The 17136-nt window shown below is 47.5% G+C and overlaps 1 protein-coding gene across 2 annotated transcripts in view; it reads right to left on the bottom strand.

The window, feature by feature from the left end:
* Positions 1-722: 722 nt before the first annotated feature.
* Positions 723-17136, bottom strand: part of LOC121443506 (BCL-6 corepressor) — an 89803-nt gene continuing 73389 nt past the window's right edge. For both annotated transcript variants that reach the window (XM_041645257.1, XM_041645258.1), the window contains exons 7-15: positions 12866-13123; positions 12161-12505; positions 11247-11572; positions 10676-10930; positions 5630-5796; positions 4261-4406; positions 2914-2991; positions 2591-2747; positions 723-1456 (exon numbers count right to left, since the gene is read on the bottom strand). In XM_041645257.1, coding sequence (XP_041501191.1) covers positions 1165-1456; positions 2591-2747; positions 2914-2991; positions 4261-4406; positions 5630-5796; positions 10676-10930; positions 11247-11572; positions 12161-12505; positions 12866-13123 — 2024 coding nt within the window. In that variant the 3' untranslated portion in view covers positions 723-1164. The remainder of the gene's footprint in view (positions 1457-2590; positions 2748-2913; positions 2992-4260; positions 4407-5629; positions 5797-10675; positions 10931-11246; positions 11573-12160; positions 12506-12865; positions 13124-17136) is intronic.

Genomic DNA, 17136 nt, shown 5'->3' on the forward strand with positions numbered 1-17136 from the left:
AAAGTGAGCACTGTCTCAAAAAGAGGTGGGGTGAGGCTCAATAGTAGTATAGTTGCTTAGCATGTGAGGCCTTGGGTTTGATCCTCAGTACCTCAAAAAAGGATCAGAGAGATAGATCTAAAAATCAGCGCTCAGAGTGGGATGACAGATCAGGTTCTCAGCACAGTTCCCCTGAACTCTGTATTCTACCTTAGTTTACAGAAACAAAATCGGTTGCAAGTTGGAATCCATCACTAACAGTTAAAGGAAACTAGTAACATTCTAGAAATACAAAGGATGTACTGCAATGTGCTCCTTTCCTCAACAGGTTTATTGCCTTTTAAGAAAATTTTTGTAAAATATAAATACAAAGGCAGAGAATTTACTTACAAAGTTAAAACACAGATCTCAAACATAAACACACAATTTAGAAAATTTTAGTTTTATGTACATTTTCAAGCAACCTCAACATATTATGTTAGTTCTCAATATTTTACAGGGTACAGAAAAAAATAGCTCAAAGTCTTCTTTAAATAAGAGCATAAAATGTTTAAACATATAAACAATCCGGTTTGATGTGTGAAAAGTAATTTCACAGCTTTTAAATTAGGATACAAAAGTTTCATACAATTAGTTGTTGTGTGTGGATATCGTTTGAATTTATATTACATACTACTGGATTGCCTCCAATAGCATTTACCTGGCATGAGCAGGTAGTCTGTAAACAAAACATAAAAGTACATTGCCACCAAGTGCCTTTGCCCAATCCACTCCCCCAAACCAACCACACAGTTCTGACCACATGCTGCGGTCATGGCCTACCACCAAAGCTTTGTATGAAATTATACAATAAAGTATGGGGCTCCTTTTTCTTTTTTTCTTTTGTTTTATTTTCTCCTTAGAAAAGAAAAATGTTCCAAGTAAAAACAAACATACATATCTCAAAGCATGTGTGCACTGAAAAATAAAGACATTTGAACAGGTTCATAAAAACTGACTTAAAAGTTTAGAAAGAAAACACAGACTTCTAGGTTCTTCTGACTGGAGTAACTTCTCTTATATAAAGAAGAGATATTTTAATATGTAATAGTGTCCTTTCTTTACAGAAATCGTCGTATAATGACATATATGCACAAGGATTAACACCATAACACACTGTACACAGTGGCGGGCAGGGCGGGCGGCTCACCAGTAGCCCTCAGGGACTGTGTCACTAGGGTGGAGCCACTCCACAGTGGAGCCCAGCAAAGTCTGGAGCTCATTTGTGAATTCTACCAGATCCAACAGTTCCTTGCTTTTAGAGTTGAAGGCTTCCAGGTCCTTGGGGCAGGAGAACAAAAGACTTGCAGAGACCTGTCGGTAAAACTCCGCTTCTGCGATGGTGACAATTTCCATATTGGGAAAATTGCAGCGGAAAGTCCGGGAGGACATTTTCAACCTCTTGAGCACATCTGAGAGCAGTAGCCAGTTTCGTGGCCTAGAAGATAAAAAGGGATGGGAGTTAGATTTCTGGAAAGGTACCTCTGTACCCTGACTAGCTGAGTACTAACCAGGGCCAGGGATCTTCTAGCCAACTCTTCTGCCCTGTCCTACCACACCCCACCGCTGGTCTTTAAGATAAGAAGAACCACAGCCTAAGAATTTGGAACAGATCTGCTTTTTATAAAGAGAGCATCTACTAGAATTTGCACAAGCTTCACTGTGCCCACCGCCATGGATGGAAACAAATGGGGATAGTCTTGCACACCTAAAACTTGCATCATGCTTCTCCAGTGGACCCTGTACTCAGTGAGGAAAACCAGGCCTATATCCCAACCTCTTTGACCTCTCTGAGGACCCTCACCAACAGATCACTAAACATAGAAGGCTACCTCTCCTCCCCTTTCCCAGTTCTATCCCCATCCTTCAGTTATCTGGGTTGGGACACCTTTGAGAAGGGATGCTTAGTAAGTCTTCTGAGCCTGACACAATTTAGAATTTCTGTCACTGTTAGTAATGGCATACGTGTTTATACCTTCAGAGCAGAGGAGGACATTACTCATTAAACACCTTTGTTAACACAAAGCACAGCAGCTTCTTGACATGGACACCCCAAAGGACTGATTATTAAGGTGCAGTGGCACACCCATACGGAAAACATGGGATCTAACCAAATCTGATGACACATTAAGGACTCCAAGTGTCCTCCTAGATAATTGTCCTATTCTTAGGTGAGGAGGTAGTTTATCACTATAGTCCAATTATATCTCAAGTGCCTGGGGGAGACCGTAGGCTGACTCGTTGGGGGATGGGATGACAGCTGCTAGGGGAAGACTCATTTCTTCACTGTTGGCTGCTCTACTATCCAAGATGGCGGCTTTTCCGTGACATTTCAGTTCCCGGCTTCAATGCCCACTGGCCCCAAGAATGACTTGAAAAGATACACTTACTCACGAGGGCAGTTTGTACCATGTTATAGGTAAGCTCTACCTCCACTGGGCATAAATAACTGATCTGGACCCTTAGCCAAGGTCTGAGGACAGCTAAGAAGCCACCCACCATTCACCTGCCTAAAGGGACAAACTGCTTTTCAAGCAGCTTGGTAATTTGTTTCACAGAGAGCCATGCTTACCCCTGAGCGACGGACACTTGGACATTGTAACACGGCAAGAGAGAGTTTTCCGAAAACTCAAACTCAAACAAATCGCTGTAGGCATCCTCCTCCTCATCTTGGTCTTCCGGCCCTGGGGGGTTAGCCAAAACGTCATACCCACTTTCATCGTCTGGTTCTAGTGGAAGGCAAAGGAGAGAGGGGGCAGTTAGCTGAAGAGTATGAGCTGGCTGTGGTGACAGCCAGAGCAACCAAATCATTGTGCCAGTGCCCATCCCCTGCCTTCTTCACCCAGAGCAGGCAACAACATTCTCACTGGAGCACGCACGAACAGTGATGCTTACCACACACACAGCTGCCATAGAACTCCCAAGCGCCACTGGAGTCATCGTCACTGCGACCCTGTAGGTCATTTAAGTAATCTGCAGAGAGAGGGGGCGACAGAAGATAAAATATACTGGCAAGTTCTGTGGGGTATCACACAACTATAATCTCAGAACTTGAGAGGATTCTACCTTTGAGGCCAGCTTGGGCCATACAATGGGATCCAGTCCCCACCCAAAACACAATCCTATCTGACAAGAACAAATGTTAAAGCAGTTAGGATGCCTTTTCCCTAGAAATTCGTAATAGGCTGGTTCGTGACTGTGCCTGCAAGTCACCTCTCAGTTTTTAGAAGCCCTCTGTAGTTCCTGACTTGCTGAGGGACAGGCTACCCTGGCTTACCAAAATGAGAGCAAAGAAGCTTGGGAGGCTTATAAAACTGAGGAAGAAATGTATTTTCCAACTTGTCTCCAATCCACCAGACAACTTCTTTCAGTAAGCACTACTTAAGGTGGGCATGGATGGACCGTGAGCCAGCTGAAGGAACTCTTTGGCAGTGTCTGATGAGGAGCTTAACCACAAGGGTCCGACAGTCACGAAACTGAGCTTGTTTTCAGGATCTTATAACACCGGGGGGCTTCAAAGATGGGTTTATCCTAAGACCAAACACCACAGCGCAAAACTGCAAGCCTGGGAGCTTGGGTAATTTCAGAGACTTGCTATGTAAACCCATGGGCCATACTTAAGTGAAAAATGGATTTGTAGAAAATGAAACTAACTATGTTAAAAAACAAAACAAAAACCAAAAAACAAACAAACAAACAAAAAAATAAAGCCAGGCACAGTGGAGCACGCCTGTAATCCCAGCACTCAGGAAGCAGAGGCAAGCAGATCTCCTATGATGTTGAGGCCAGCCTGGTCTACAGAGCAAGTTCCAGGGCAGTTACAGTCTGTTACAGAGACAAACTCTGTCTCAAAAAAGCAAAAACCAAATCAAAACAACAACAAGAACAAACAGAAAACTTTAAAAATATTATGGTGAAGAAGCCAAGTGGCTTCACTACAATAGGATTTCCCCATAGAAAAACCTCTGCTTTCGGCATAGTCACACTCAAATCTAAAATATGCAGTTTCCATCTCTGCCCTTTGGTGAAGCCCAGGGTTTCATACATGCTCAGTGTTCAACTGCTAAAGGCACGCACACGCGCACCAGGCCCAACCTAACCCCCCCCCAACAGCCTTTGATAAGTTAATCAGATGGCCTTACACATTCTTATGTTCTCAGAGTACCTAGGACTGGAGTTGAGCACCATATGCCCAGGTGAATTAAACTTTTGAATAAGATCATCCATTGAACTCCATCATACCTGTTAAAAACTTCTCCATAAGTTCACTGTGGGTCATCTTCATGATGGTTCTACCTGAGTACGTGGCTAAAGTGGGGTCAGCACCATAGGAAAGAAGCAACCGGACAATTTCTAAGTGGTCATTCTCCACAGCATCATGCAGAGGCCTGGAAAGAGACACACAGTGGCATTAAGCTTGTGCACAGCATACTTATCTGATCTAGAAGCAGGGAAAACAGAATACATGCACGCCTCCTACAGTGAGCATCCTGGGTACCACTACATACAGAAGAAAACCAAGGCACAGTGACGGGAGCAAAGTCTAAACAAGCAACTGTTATGGATAGCTAACCCTCAAAGGGGCCAGGGAAGGGACTACCTCAGGGTCAGTTCTCAAGTATACACCTATTTTATCCTTAGGCCTAAGGAAGATCTTAAATCTATGATGAAAATATCTTCAGTGAAATGAGGTACAGACAGTAAAATTTCCACCACTGTAGAAGCCAGTGCAACAAGCAATTGTTATACAAAAACCCCCAAACCAACAAAAAGCCAGTCACCTTTGCTATTAGCAGAATTTGCTAAGAGAAACATTCTCTAAGTCCTGCTCCAGCACTATCTGTCCGGAAGCCAAGTGCCTGGCAGTGGCATATTCTCAGGAGGACACATACCATCCCCAGGCCCCTGAGCTAATGCTATTATCAAAGTATGACACTCAGGAGGCAAAGGCAGGTAGAACTCTGAGATTTTAAGGCCAGCCCGGTCTAAATAAAGTTTCAGAACAGCCAGGACTATCTAAGAGTGACCTGGTCTCAAAAGAAGAAAGTGTGAAAGATCCACAGGTTACCCTTTGGGTGTTTCTGACCATCAGGGGAACCAGGGTCCTGAATCCCAGAGTGTCCTGTCACAATGTCAGCAAGATGCCTGTGCTGACTCAGATGTGAGTCTTATTGATCAAACAGAGGTCAAGACAAGGTGACTATTAGGGCCCGGATGGATGTGGGTGATGACCGAAGAACCAGTGGAAGGAAGCATAGATGGCCTTCAGTCTGTCCCAAGGGGTGTTTCAGCTCACAAATACTTTGAATGGTGATTTCACAGATGGCAATGAACAGCTCAAGGATCTATAAGGCAGTATTTGTCTCCCTGACTCATGGATGGCCATGGCCTTCTGGGAGGCTTTGGTCTGTGGGAGAACTACAGAACTGGTCAAGACTGGGAGGTTTTCATCACCTACCAGAAAAATCTGTTCAATTCAGTTCTAGGCTGCAATCAATGCAGGTGCAATTTGCTCTCCATCTTTCCCCCCTGGGGTTTCTGCATTCCCTGAGACCTACTGTCTGCTTGACAGCAATGCCAGGAAGCAGGAAAAACAAGATACACCACTGACCTGGTTCCATCCTGGGCACTGCAGTTGACATCAGCGCCATATTCAAGGAGGTGGCGAACGATGTTGAGCCACCCCCTGGCACAAGCTTCATGTAGTGCACAGTAACCAGCATTGTCACGATGATTCATGTCACAGATCTTGTTCTCCAGGCAGTATAAGACCACTTCCTGTCGGGAGGGAACGAGAAATACCATCCGATCACCACACAGTCACCTCATAAGGAAGACTTCTTCATAGTTCTAAGACTATAAGCTGAGGCCTGAGAACCCACTGTGGTTTGGGTGGTGCCTGAATGTTTATTGAGGGGCCTACAGCTGGGCAGCCCCAATCAAATGTGTTTTACCTTCTCCCAAGTCTCCATAGGCTGTTTATGAACCAAAACACTTGTCTCATTACTGAGGGAGTATGTGGAGACCCAGCTGCAGAGACTTCAAAAGGGCTCATTGTTAGGCACCTGTAATTCCCAATACTCAGAAGGTTGAGGCCAGAGAACCAACATGAGGTTGAGGCCAGACTAGGATATAGAGTGAGATCTTGTCTCACCAAAACAAGTCCGAGGGCACATTCATCTGTACTATGGCATTTATGCTCCACCAGGGTCACTACAGATAGTAAACAGCCAAGTTTAGATAAAAGCAAGGATGATCAAAGTGAAGCAAAATGGAAGAGCGCCATAACACCCTGCAACCCAGAGCAGGTGAGGCAGATGGCATCCCTGTGTGCAGACAGAAGGCAGAGCTCTAAGGGGATTCTTGTCAGATATCTCAGCCCTCACCAAGAGATGAAGCCAAGGGAGGTGGCATACACTTGTAATTCCAGCATTCAAAGGACTGAGGCAGGAGGATGACTTAAGTTTTAGACCAGCCTTGATGGTAAGCCTGCGATACAAAAAGCAAAAAGCAAAATGCCCTCTTAAAAACAAGAAGTTGGGTGGTGGTGGCGGCAAAAACCTTTAGTCCCAGCACTCAGGAGAGGCAGAGGTAGTTGAATCTCTGTTGAATTCCAGGCTAGCCTGGACTACAAAGTGAGTTCCAAGACAGCCAGTACTGTTACAAAGAGAAACCTTACCTCAAAATACCACCAACCAACCAACCAGTCAACCAGCCTGAACAGACAGGTGGGAAAAAAGAGACATGAAATGGATTGGCACAACAGTAAGTAGCTCAGCAGTAGAGCCTTGGCATGGGTTCCATTCACACCACACACATGGACACACACGGACACCAGGGCCTCAAATAACCGCACCTCTCCTCCCTTTTCCCTCTACTAAAGACTGAATCCATGCAATACACGCTTATTTACTTAAGTCAATGACAGGAATCAGATAGATCACATACTAGAACAAAACAGAACAAGTGTGCCCCTCCCTCAGCAGAAGGCATTCAGTGTCAACAGTCTGCATCAGAATCACTATTGTTAATTAATCTTACTTCTTTAGCATGTTAAAATATTACCATGAACCACTCCTAGTAAGCACAGCAGTAATTTACCCAATGTCTTATTACCATGATTAAGCAAGTTTTCAAACACATTGAACAGTATCTGTCACCAGGAAACAGGTTACACTATCTTCTCCTAAGACATGCCAAGCAAATTGTCACTAACTTCTAAGAATGGGGCTAGACAACGCAGGGTGGCCTACCATTTGTGACACCGGAGAACTCTTCTGCTAGACATAAAATATGGGTGGCTTCTTCTGGCCACCCATAGACGTGAAGTGGGTTGTGAAAAATCTCTAACGCCCTTTCTAGGACAGTTCAGTCAAAGGTAAAGGCTCACTTGGGTGCTACTTAGGATGTTCCAGATGCTTCCCTGTGAGACTAAGGCTACACACTGGTAAATCTGACCATCCGTGCCCTGTTGCTTCAGGTCGCCACAGCAGCTCCCTTCTAAAGCAAGGGGAGGAAAAGAGAAGGCATGCTTGCCAAGGCATTTCTTCCGTCAGGTCCTAACCTACCAGAATGCCCACAATCCTCTGAGCCCCAGTATCCAGGATACTGCATGCAGCTGCTGCTCTTTTAGCAGGTCTTCACTAGCCAGACTCGAGTGGACGGCTGCAATCTAATGAGTTGTGTTCCCCAGCCAGGACGAGACCTTGTCATGTGACTCTGGGATTGGCCCTGAGCACCACCGACTGCTGTGCAAAGATCAATTTATGTGGATCCCGGCAGTCTGCCTGGTGTCCTCTCAACCCAGGGTTTATTTGTTCTGACAATTATGGCCCTCACCTGGAAACCTTCATCACTACAGGGCTGATCTGAGGGAACCTAGAAATGAAAGAAGTCAGAGCACAAGACTAAGTCGATTCTCTCTTGTCCTGGAGGATGGCGGGAAAGGCAACAGTGACCACACACAAGGTGAGGCGTTTGCCACAGTCTACCCTCATTCCGCTGCACTGGTGTTACTTGGCCTGAGATCTGCTTGTCTGCTATTATGTCCTACACTACTCTCCACAGTCTGGGAAACAGCAGGAAGAAAAGTGGGAGTGTTTTCATCCAACACTTAGGGCGACTGCGGAACAGAGGGGCAAGACTCTCAAGTCTGCTGGGAAGTCAAAAAGCCCAGTAAAAGGTTCTGGCTGGAAGGCTTTGATCCAGCTGTCAAGAGCATCCTTCTGACCCTCTGCTGGGCTCAAGCAAGCTAATATCACTCTCCTAGCTGGGAGAGTGCTAGCCTCTTTACAGATGCCAACTGCAGTCCCCAACAGAGAAGGGTGAAGACGTGTGCCTGCCCAACACATTTCTCAGTTATTTTTTGCATCAGAAATGGGTGTGTTTGAAGGACAGCCCACCCATTCCCAAACAAAATCAAACTGTTTTTGTTGGACAATTCCGTTAAGAGGCCATAAGCTGAATGCCATTAACCGCAAAATATAACCATAAAGGCCATAAACCCAACATTGTTAATTAATTAAATGCCTCATTAACTTTTTTAAAAACATGATTTATTTAATTCATAGAAAATTTAACCATCACCACTAAACGCACAAGCATGTGGTTGCATACTGACATTTTAGCTGGAGCAATGGAAGCCTTCTTAGCAGGAGCCAAGCAGTGTGAGTGTGCCTGGCCTGATCAGCGGTTAAGACAAAGCTGGAGAGAGGGGGCTGCTGTGAACCCCTAGACCCACATTAGCAGCAATAGAATGAGGCGTGGGTGACAGGGAGAGCCTTTTTATTGCACACAAGGCATCTTTAGCCAAACAGGAAGCAACAGTGTCAAAGTTCACTCCTGGGGAACTCTTCCATAGCTGTGTGTTCAAGCAGTCCCTTACGAAACTATGGAAACTGTCCTTCACTCAGAAAGCTCGAAACCGCCACATCTGAATGACCTATCATCCAACATCTTAAATTCTGCTAAAAGAAATGCAGGAAAGTCAGCCTCTGGGTAAGAGGAATGCTTTAATATTAACAATTAAAACACTGGGCATTGAAATTTACATATTGAAAATTATGTGCCTGTGTGTTGGAAGACAAGTTCAATAAATATTCCCTGGGACAAAGGAACAGAGCCTACAAAGTGCTTCTTAGTCCAGGCCTCAGACCTACTGGCTGTATAAAAACTCTTCCTTTAGAGAAGCCACAAGGGTCTCTTGAGCCTTGCCAACTCTCTTTTGCAAAGGAATAAGACCTTTGGAAATGATGCGAGATCAAAGGCTAGGATAGAAGCCTTGTTTCTTTATGAGCAAAGCAGCCTGCTGCCCTTGAGGGAAGCCTCATTCCTTCCCTGTCTCCCCTGGTGAGCTGCCAGAAGCCACAGCACAGCTGAAGGGAAGCCCCTGGAAGGAAAGGACGCATTGCACACAGCCTCACCCTTCTAGGTGTTGATGCTCAGCTTGTGGGAAAACATCGGCAGTCACTTGTACCTAATCCACATTAACTGAGCTAACTACCAATCTTTCATCTAGTTATTTCTGAGATAATCCAGAGATCTAAAAAAAGAAACACCAGCGCACCCAAGAACCATCCTTGCCTCAAGTTTTCACCCACAAAGCCACAATTCTCAGGTTGGGCTGTGGGTCACTAGCTAGCACAGGGCTGGGTGATCCCACCAGGAACTACAATGGCATCACAATGAAGTTCAGGCCGCGGGGGTTCTGGCTAAATCCTGCCGGCCCTACCCTGCTGTGGGCCAGTAAGGATGCTGCAATGTCTTTCCTTCACACCTCCACACTTGCTGAGCTGCTTTTTATTTTCGCCATCCAACTCCCAGAGGGCTGATGTCAGAAAAAAAAAAGCCTTTTGCTTTCACAATTCCAACTGGTAAGTGTGTGCGGGGTGCACAAGGGGGCAGAAGGAGGCAGTTAGCACCAGGAGGTTCTGAACTGCAGGAAAGGGCCCAGTACAAGAAGAGGCTGAGAGGTGCCAGGGAAGGTGCCGGGCCGGACTGAGCTGAGCAGTACAGGATCACTATCTTTCAGCTCTTCCGTTCTCTGCAACTTTCCTCAACAGAAAGTGCAGATAACAGCAGGGAGCAGACCAAAGGCAGTGAAAGGGCAAATTGAGTTGCTGTGGACCACACGGGCTTAAGAGCAGAGGTACACTGGCAGCCGTGAGCTTGGGGCAGAGCCCTTAGGCCACCATTGCCCCGTCAGTGCTGCCTTCCCCACCTCAGTGGGTCCATGTCAAGCCTCCCTATAGTCACTTATTACCCGCAAAGACCACCTTTCGACCAGCAATAGCATAAGCCACCCTAAATAGAGCTAATCACTTCTCTACACCCTTGGTAATCAAAAACCAAATGAATTCATTAAAATTTGCCCCAGGCGCCAAGTCCTAGGTTATGTCAGACTCTGTAACGGACATAAGTGAGCAAAAGCCTGGTCAGAGAGGCCTACCTGAACATCTGCAGCCTCTACCAGGTGGACCTAGCCAGAGACAGCAGCCAGAGTGGGGCTAACACAAACATCCTGCTGGGTCTTGGAACACCTCCTGATGTGGAGGGGGCTGGGTTCTGCTCAACAAGCCCCTCCCTGAAGCTGCTGCCCCCAGCCTGGAGCAGAGGTTACTGAATGTTCCCAATCCACGGTGCCCACAAGTCCGCTCACCTCATAGCCTAGCCGGGCAGCCCGCTGGAGGAGGGTCTCGCCAGCATTCTTGTTGACAATAAGTCTCCGAGCCTCTGGCGGCATGGGGCGAGACTGGGTGGTCTCTTGAGGAGAACTTGAGCGTGGCAGCTGTGTGGCCTGGGAGGCCGGTAGCAATTGTTGTAAACGGTCAAAGGGCTTTGGCTCCTGTTTGGCTGGCGACAAATCATACTCTGTACTGGGCTCAGGTCGTTTTCTGAATCTCCGCACAGTCATCTGTCACAAGAGAAAAAGGTATGCACAGGTAAGGCTGTGAACCTTCAAACACATCCACCGCTTTGCTCTAGCCTCTTCCTAGACAGAATGGCAAACCCATAGAGAAAGACACTTTCTTTTCCTTCTTAGGAAGGGGAGGGGCTGACAAAGGAGGGCTGGGGATGGGGCCTCGCTCTAGGTTTGAAACTTCATGGCCATCCAGAACACATGCCCCTCTAGGACAGAAGTGATGTGAAGGGGAGAGGGGGCTCAGTCCCGGAAAATGGGAGTTTAGTCCATGAGAAGCAAGCCCAAGGCGGGAGCGAGCAGAAGGTACCTTGCTGTCAGTGCTCTCCACATAGTAGTCTCCTGTGATGGGCAAGCTCCTCCTGGGCTCCTGAGGTATCAAGTGCTTGGTTTTGCACAGTCTCTTCCCGGATGGCTTCTCACTGTTGTCAGTGTATTTCTGCAGCGGGGAGGCAGCCTGGCAATCCTCTTCTTCATCTATGCACAGCACATCTGTCTTCTGGCTTTCTTTAATTTTCTGCTGTTTGGCAGGCAGCCTCGAGGCTGGCGTGCAGCTTGGCTGAGTCTGCTTTTTGCCACTTGCATTGGTGGATGAAAGGCTCTTCATGGGCGGAGAGCCGGAGAACACAGGCAAGCCTAAATACGGAGGGGGCGGTGACGGGCGGGGGAGGGGGAGAAGAAGCAAGCGTTACACAGTTTTAGCCCATGCAGAAAGAAAAGCCCATTGTTAGCACTGATCACTGGAGCGGCTTCAGTTTTTAAAGATATACCAATTATGTTTTCAAAGCATTAATATTTTAATTATCCCACATTCAAATAGCAAATAGGTTAACCCTCAAAATGCCAAGAGCTAAGTTTCTATGAAGGGCCGGGACAAGAGGACAGAAACCGGCTCTTTCTACTCTTCCCCATCCACTGGACTAGGGTGCCCAGAATCCGGATGACCAAGGCAGCTTGAGCCTGGAGGGACGGTGTTGGCGAGGGTGTGCGGCCACCCAGCCTTCTCTTCCTGACCAGTCATAGACTGGGAAATAAGCAAGGAAGTGGAGAGAATCCAGAAATTGGGTGTGCAAAGACATGCACCACCTACCACACAACCCAGTCAGAGTCAACTGGGATGCCTCAAGGTCCCCTGGCTCTCTCCAAAGGCCCTCTCCCATGGAAGGAAGGCGCAACCCAACCTCTAGGGGCAGAGTGGATAATCAAGATGCGGCCTCTGCATACCTTGTTCATGGTCAGTGGGTTTGAGGGACTCTTCAGACCAGCCTCTGTTGCCTTTGGCCTCTGCCTTTTTCCTGCCAGCCCTCTCTTCAGTGATGTTAGTCCCCTGGGAGGTGACCTCAGGCTGAACAGCCTGGGTCACTTCCTTCCTGCTTTGGCGGCCAGGCTTGCTCTCTGCTGCCGACACCTGCTGCTCCCAGCGTTCTCTAAGGTGCAGCAAGTGGCGTTGCTTTTTAGGATGGAGCCCTGTTAATTCAATGCACACCTTCAGGTTGGTCAGCTCACTATAATGTGGGTCTTCTAAGTGGTTAGAGGAACTGTTTGTCATTTCCCTCTCAGGCCAGTCATCTAATGGAGAAATAACTACAAATTAATCAAAAAGCCCCCTGGGGAGGGAACAAACTGTCTTACATAGCACCAATGGGGTGGGGAAGGGGGAGGGTGTGGCCACTGTCTCTGCTTCCACAGGTCACTTATTTTCCTTTGGCCACCTCTAGGTTTGGAGGGAGGGAAAGTGGGTGCCACCTCCCCAGGGCTTCAGGATGTGTCATGGGAATGTCAAGGCTGCACCAGATACTCATCCGCTGTCTATGGGGGGAGGGGAGGGAACAGGTGCTGCAATAACCCCACTGTGTCCCACTCAGGGGTGCCCTCTGCGGTTGCATGCACAGGCCTCCCAAGCAGGCAGTGGAAGCTGGTCAAGCTCACCTTTGGAGATCCGTCGCCGCTTAGCTTTCAGAGGGTCCTCTGGCAGCTCTTCCACAGTGGTCTCAGTGTGGATGCTGTCACCTGATGCTTTACGTTTCTTATCTAGCCGAAGGGTGGGGCTGTGCGGCATGTCCACCACCCCCTGGTCAGTGGGTGGCTCGCTCACAGGTGGCCTCTCCAAGAAATACTTTTCCGCAGGAAGATCTTTGTCCTCTGGGGCTTCAAAGAGATCATGTTTGTTTCCAGTACTATACTCGCCTGTGGGAGAAGAAAAAAAGAATGCAGAAATGAGGTCCAGGTTCTCCAAAGGAGGCGGGATAAGGGGAATAAGCAGGACTGCCATAGCCAAGGCAATCAACACCCGAAGGTCTTGGTGGACAGAATCTTCACCCATCAGAATCATTGCTTCCAGAGGAGGGCATGCCAGAACGAGTCAGCAAGTATAGCAGAAGGCAAGGCAGGAGGTACCTTGTCTTCCTGACTTTTTTGTAATTGGGGCCTAAGGTACCCACACTCTCAACCCAGTCTGGTTAAGCTTTAAAAAAAAAATCTCCAGGAAAGCATTTGTTCAAGTCATTATTATGAAATACAGAGGGTTAGAGGGTTGCAGTAAAAGACTAAACATCCCTAAAATGTCATGTACCCAAGGGGCAAAATCTATGTTTACTTAAATGGACAGATAGAAGATGGTGAAAAATGAGGAGCGCAGATGGGAGTGTTGAAAGAAACTAGGACCTTGATGGGCAAGAGGGGGCAGAGAACCCTGCAGACCCAGGGCTGCTGGGAGGAGGGGCCCGGCTTAGCCAAATGCAAGGGTTCCTTAGAGACAACTTCAAAGGGTTCAATCCGATGGCTGCCTACAGAAATCCCTATCACTAAATCAAGGAGCTGCTCTCATTTAATGTCCAAAATAGGGGATCCCCATGGGGACTCGGGTCACCTAACCTGCACTCTTTCTCTCAAGCAAACATCTCTAGACAAGACCTCACCCTTTTCACAGTTGGGTCTTTTGTAGCCAGGCAAGCATTAGCAAAAGTGCTGGCTCCAGCCCCTCCCCCCACACCCAGGGCTGCTCCTGTTCTCCAAGAAGACCAGTAGGCATCTCCCTTTTCCCTGAATCAAAGCCCAGCAACAGTACCTAGTGTTCTAGCTAAGAACTGCCCCACAAATTGTTCTGGTATGGCAGATTTTCTAATAAACAACAAGTGAGATGGTTCAGCAGATAAAGGTACCTGTTGCAAAGCTGAGGAACTGAGTTCCATCTCTAGAAACTACCTAGAAGGAGAACTGGCCTCTGACCTCCGTATACGCATTAACTGTGACATGTGTGTGCACGCACACAAAATAAATCCTCTAAACAAAAAAATAACCCACTATGTAACCATCACCATAAGGGTCGGTGCTTACCCATGGACCACTAAAATGATCCCACATGTTACTGGGGATGTGGGTCTGGCTTTTGGGTAGCGATGCAGAAGTCATTTTGTAGATAAAATAAGCATGCCCCTCATAGGCTGAGCTCAATCCATTTCAAATTCCACCCTTCCTTCCAAGCAGCTAGGCCTCATCAGCTTCTCTCAAGGGCAATCCAGTATTGAGTGGCTGTCAGCTGCGAGGTGAGCAGTACCTTGGGCATGGAAAGCTGGATCCAATCTGAGCTAAGGAATGGCCACACATCCCCAGCCGTTCCTCCTCTTCACGGTGGTACACCTTATAGACAACAGCCAGCAGCCAGGCCCCTGTGATTCTGAGTATACCTAACTCAAGAACACAGTCAAAGCAGGCCTCTGGTAATAATGGCAATATTCTGTCATAAGGATTGACAGCAGCCAGAGAAGACAAGCAGGCTGCCATAGACCACTGCACTCAGCTTGGCAGGGTCTCACTTGTGCTAGCTACTCTGTGACCCTCTTAACGGCTCTGGCACTAACAGTACCACTTTACAACTTGGCCACGCTGGGCTATAAAGTGGGAACATTATGACCAGCTGCCTCTCATCCAGGGATAAGCTTCACCAACTCAGGCTACTCAGGGCAAAGGGAAAGGCCAGAGAAATTACTTATGCAGGATGCTAAGATTGCACTTGCCCCAGCATTTTAAAGTATACTTCACCTCACCCTTTGGTAGGTGAGGTGAAACAAAGGTAGCAGGCAGCATACTCAGTGTGGAGCCTAGCCCAGATTGCACTGCCTCACTTACCCCTTTCCAGCATCACGCTCCCTCGCTCTAGCCAATCTCTAAAACTCTCTCTACACCGAGTGTTTTACATTGACTTCCTAGTCTTGCAGTTGAACTCTAGGTCTCATGTAGGCACCTGTACCACTGTCTAAGCTAACTTTCATGGGGAGGTTTTCATTTTCAGCTTCTCTGCCAACTCCTAACAGTGAAATGCGGCTTATCTCAATCATGTGACCCTTTGCCCAAACTGCCCTCGAAAACCACCCATTTTACGGGCTGGCCTGTCTGTTCCTCACTAAACAGGGGCATCCCTACAAAACCAGGGGTTTTGCTATCTCCTTTTCTTCTGGGATTTTACCCTCAGGGCAAACTTGTACACAGTGGGTAGAAAGGTGTCCCCACCGCTCCATTACCATCCGCTTCTCATTGACAGGGAAGCTGGCAGGGAAGAATGGAGAACACATTTGCTCACTAGCTCCTTCAACTCCCCACAACTCATCCATTTGGCCACTGGACTCCTGAGCCTTGGGGACTGTGAATCACTCTATGGCATGTCCCCTTCTGCCTTATCCCAAGAAAACGCCAGAGCAGTGCCCATTGTTATCTCTCCATTCTAAATTATCTTCAAGAACTCTCACTGATTAGTCTGGGGTTTACACTAGTCCACAGATCATTAACGTAGCTGTTTTTTCTGCCATTCTCCAAATCTTAATGAACTGGGTGGAACCCCCCCCCCCAATGCAAGCATCTTAGGGCAACAATTCCTATTCCCTTCAGAGACGTCCCAAAAATCTGCACCAGGGTGACCTTCCAGGAACTAACAACAATCGTGAAGCAAACCTACCCCTACCTGCCATCAGCCATGGGATGCTTCATGTCATTTCCATACACTTTGACTTAGACCTCCTTAAATGGGACCAGACTAGCCACTACCTACAAGATTACCCTTAAAGCAAATGAGATGGGCGGATGGAAAGAGACAACAGAAGCCCTAACCACTAGGCTCTACCCACTGCTTGTATTGGCCCCCTGGTCATGCCATGTGGGCAGATGAGAGTGTGGCTGTGTTTGATACTTGCTCCCCTATAGCATGGTCATATGACTTGCAGCACATATATCCCATAATCTATCATGACTGTGCTGCCATACTATACCTCATAGAAGCATCACCATGACAACATTTACAAATCACCACGGCAACAAAGCAACTTCATCACTGTGGCAGCCATGCCCAGAGAGCACTAAACAAGATGGGAGAGTTTAAGACTTCTGAGGGTTGTCCTGGATGTCAGTCCCCTCTGCAGGTCTGTCACCCACAGCAGAACAGACCAGGTGACTGACTGATGCCAAGGCATCTCTCTGCTCCAAACTCAGAGGAGTTCATAAAGCATGCTGCTGCTGTCCTGGGGGAGAAATTCCAAGGGACAAGTTCCCACATAGCCCCTTGACTCAGGTTTCCTCCAATTCCTGCTCAGGCTACCAGTTAGTAGGTACCAGGTCTGTGTCACCCAAGAGACTAGCAAGGGACACAGTAGTTTATGTTCAAGAAAGACCAGGCTAATGCTTCCTCGTCCTTCTCCATTTCTAAAATGTCACTGATAATTCTTACCTACGAATTGTGCAGAGAAGTTGATTCATTTGATCAACTTCTACAATACTTAAATTCAGCCACTGTACCAAAGAGGCCAAAGAAAATCCTGACCATGGCCCCTTCAACCAGATGCACCCACCATCTCAGAAGCTACGTCTATTCTGGGAGCAGAGGGGCTGCCTCAGGATAAGGGAGGGGAGACTGGCAGCATATGCCTATAATTGCAGCATCTGAGAGGGTGAGGCAGGAGGACTAAGGCCAGCATGGGTTACGTGCTAAGATTCATGTACGATATGCCTACCAAAAACCAAAAAGAACCAACCAACCAAAAACTGTAGGAGTAGGTAGAGTTTGGAATCCTGTGCCCTGTACTCCAAATCCCCACCCTCGCTCTCATATGCAAACAGCTTGGCTCTTGCCTCTGGGACATCTATGAGAAGTAAAGGAATCCATGAAAAGCACAGGCTAAACCCACCTGAGCTATGACGGCCAAGAGGGCTCA

The sequence above is a fragment of the Microtus oregoni genome, unplaced genomic scaffold (assembly GCF_018167655.1).
Source record: "Microtus oregoni isolate MIOR12 unplaced genomic scaffold, Mior012 000108F_ref0000382, whole genome shotgun sequence".
NCBI classification, from domain to species: Eukaryota; Metazoa; Chordata; class Mammalia; order Rodentia; family Cricetidae; genus Microtus; species Microtus oregoni.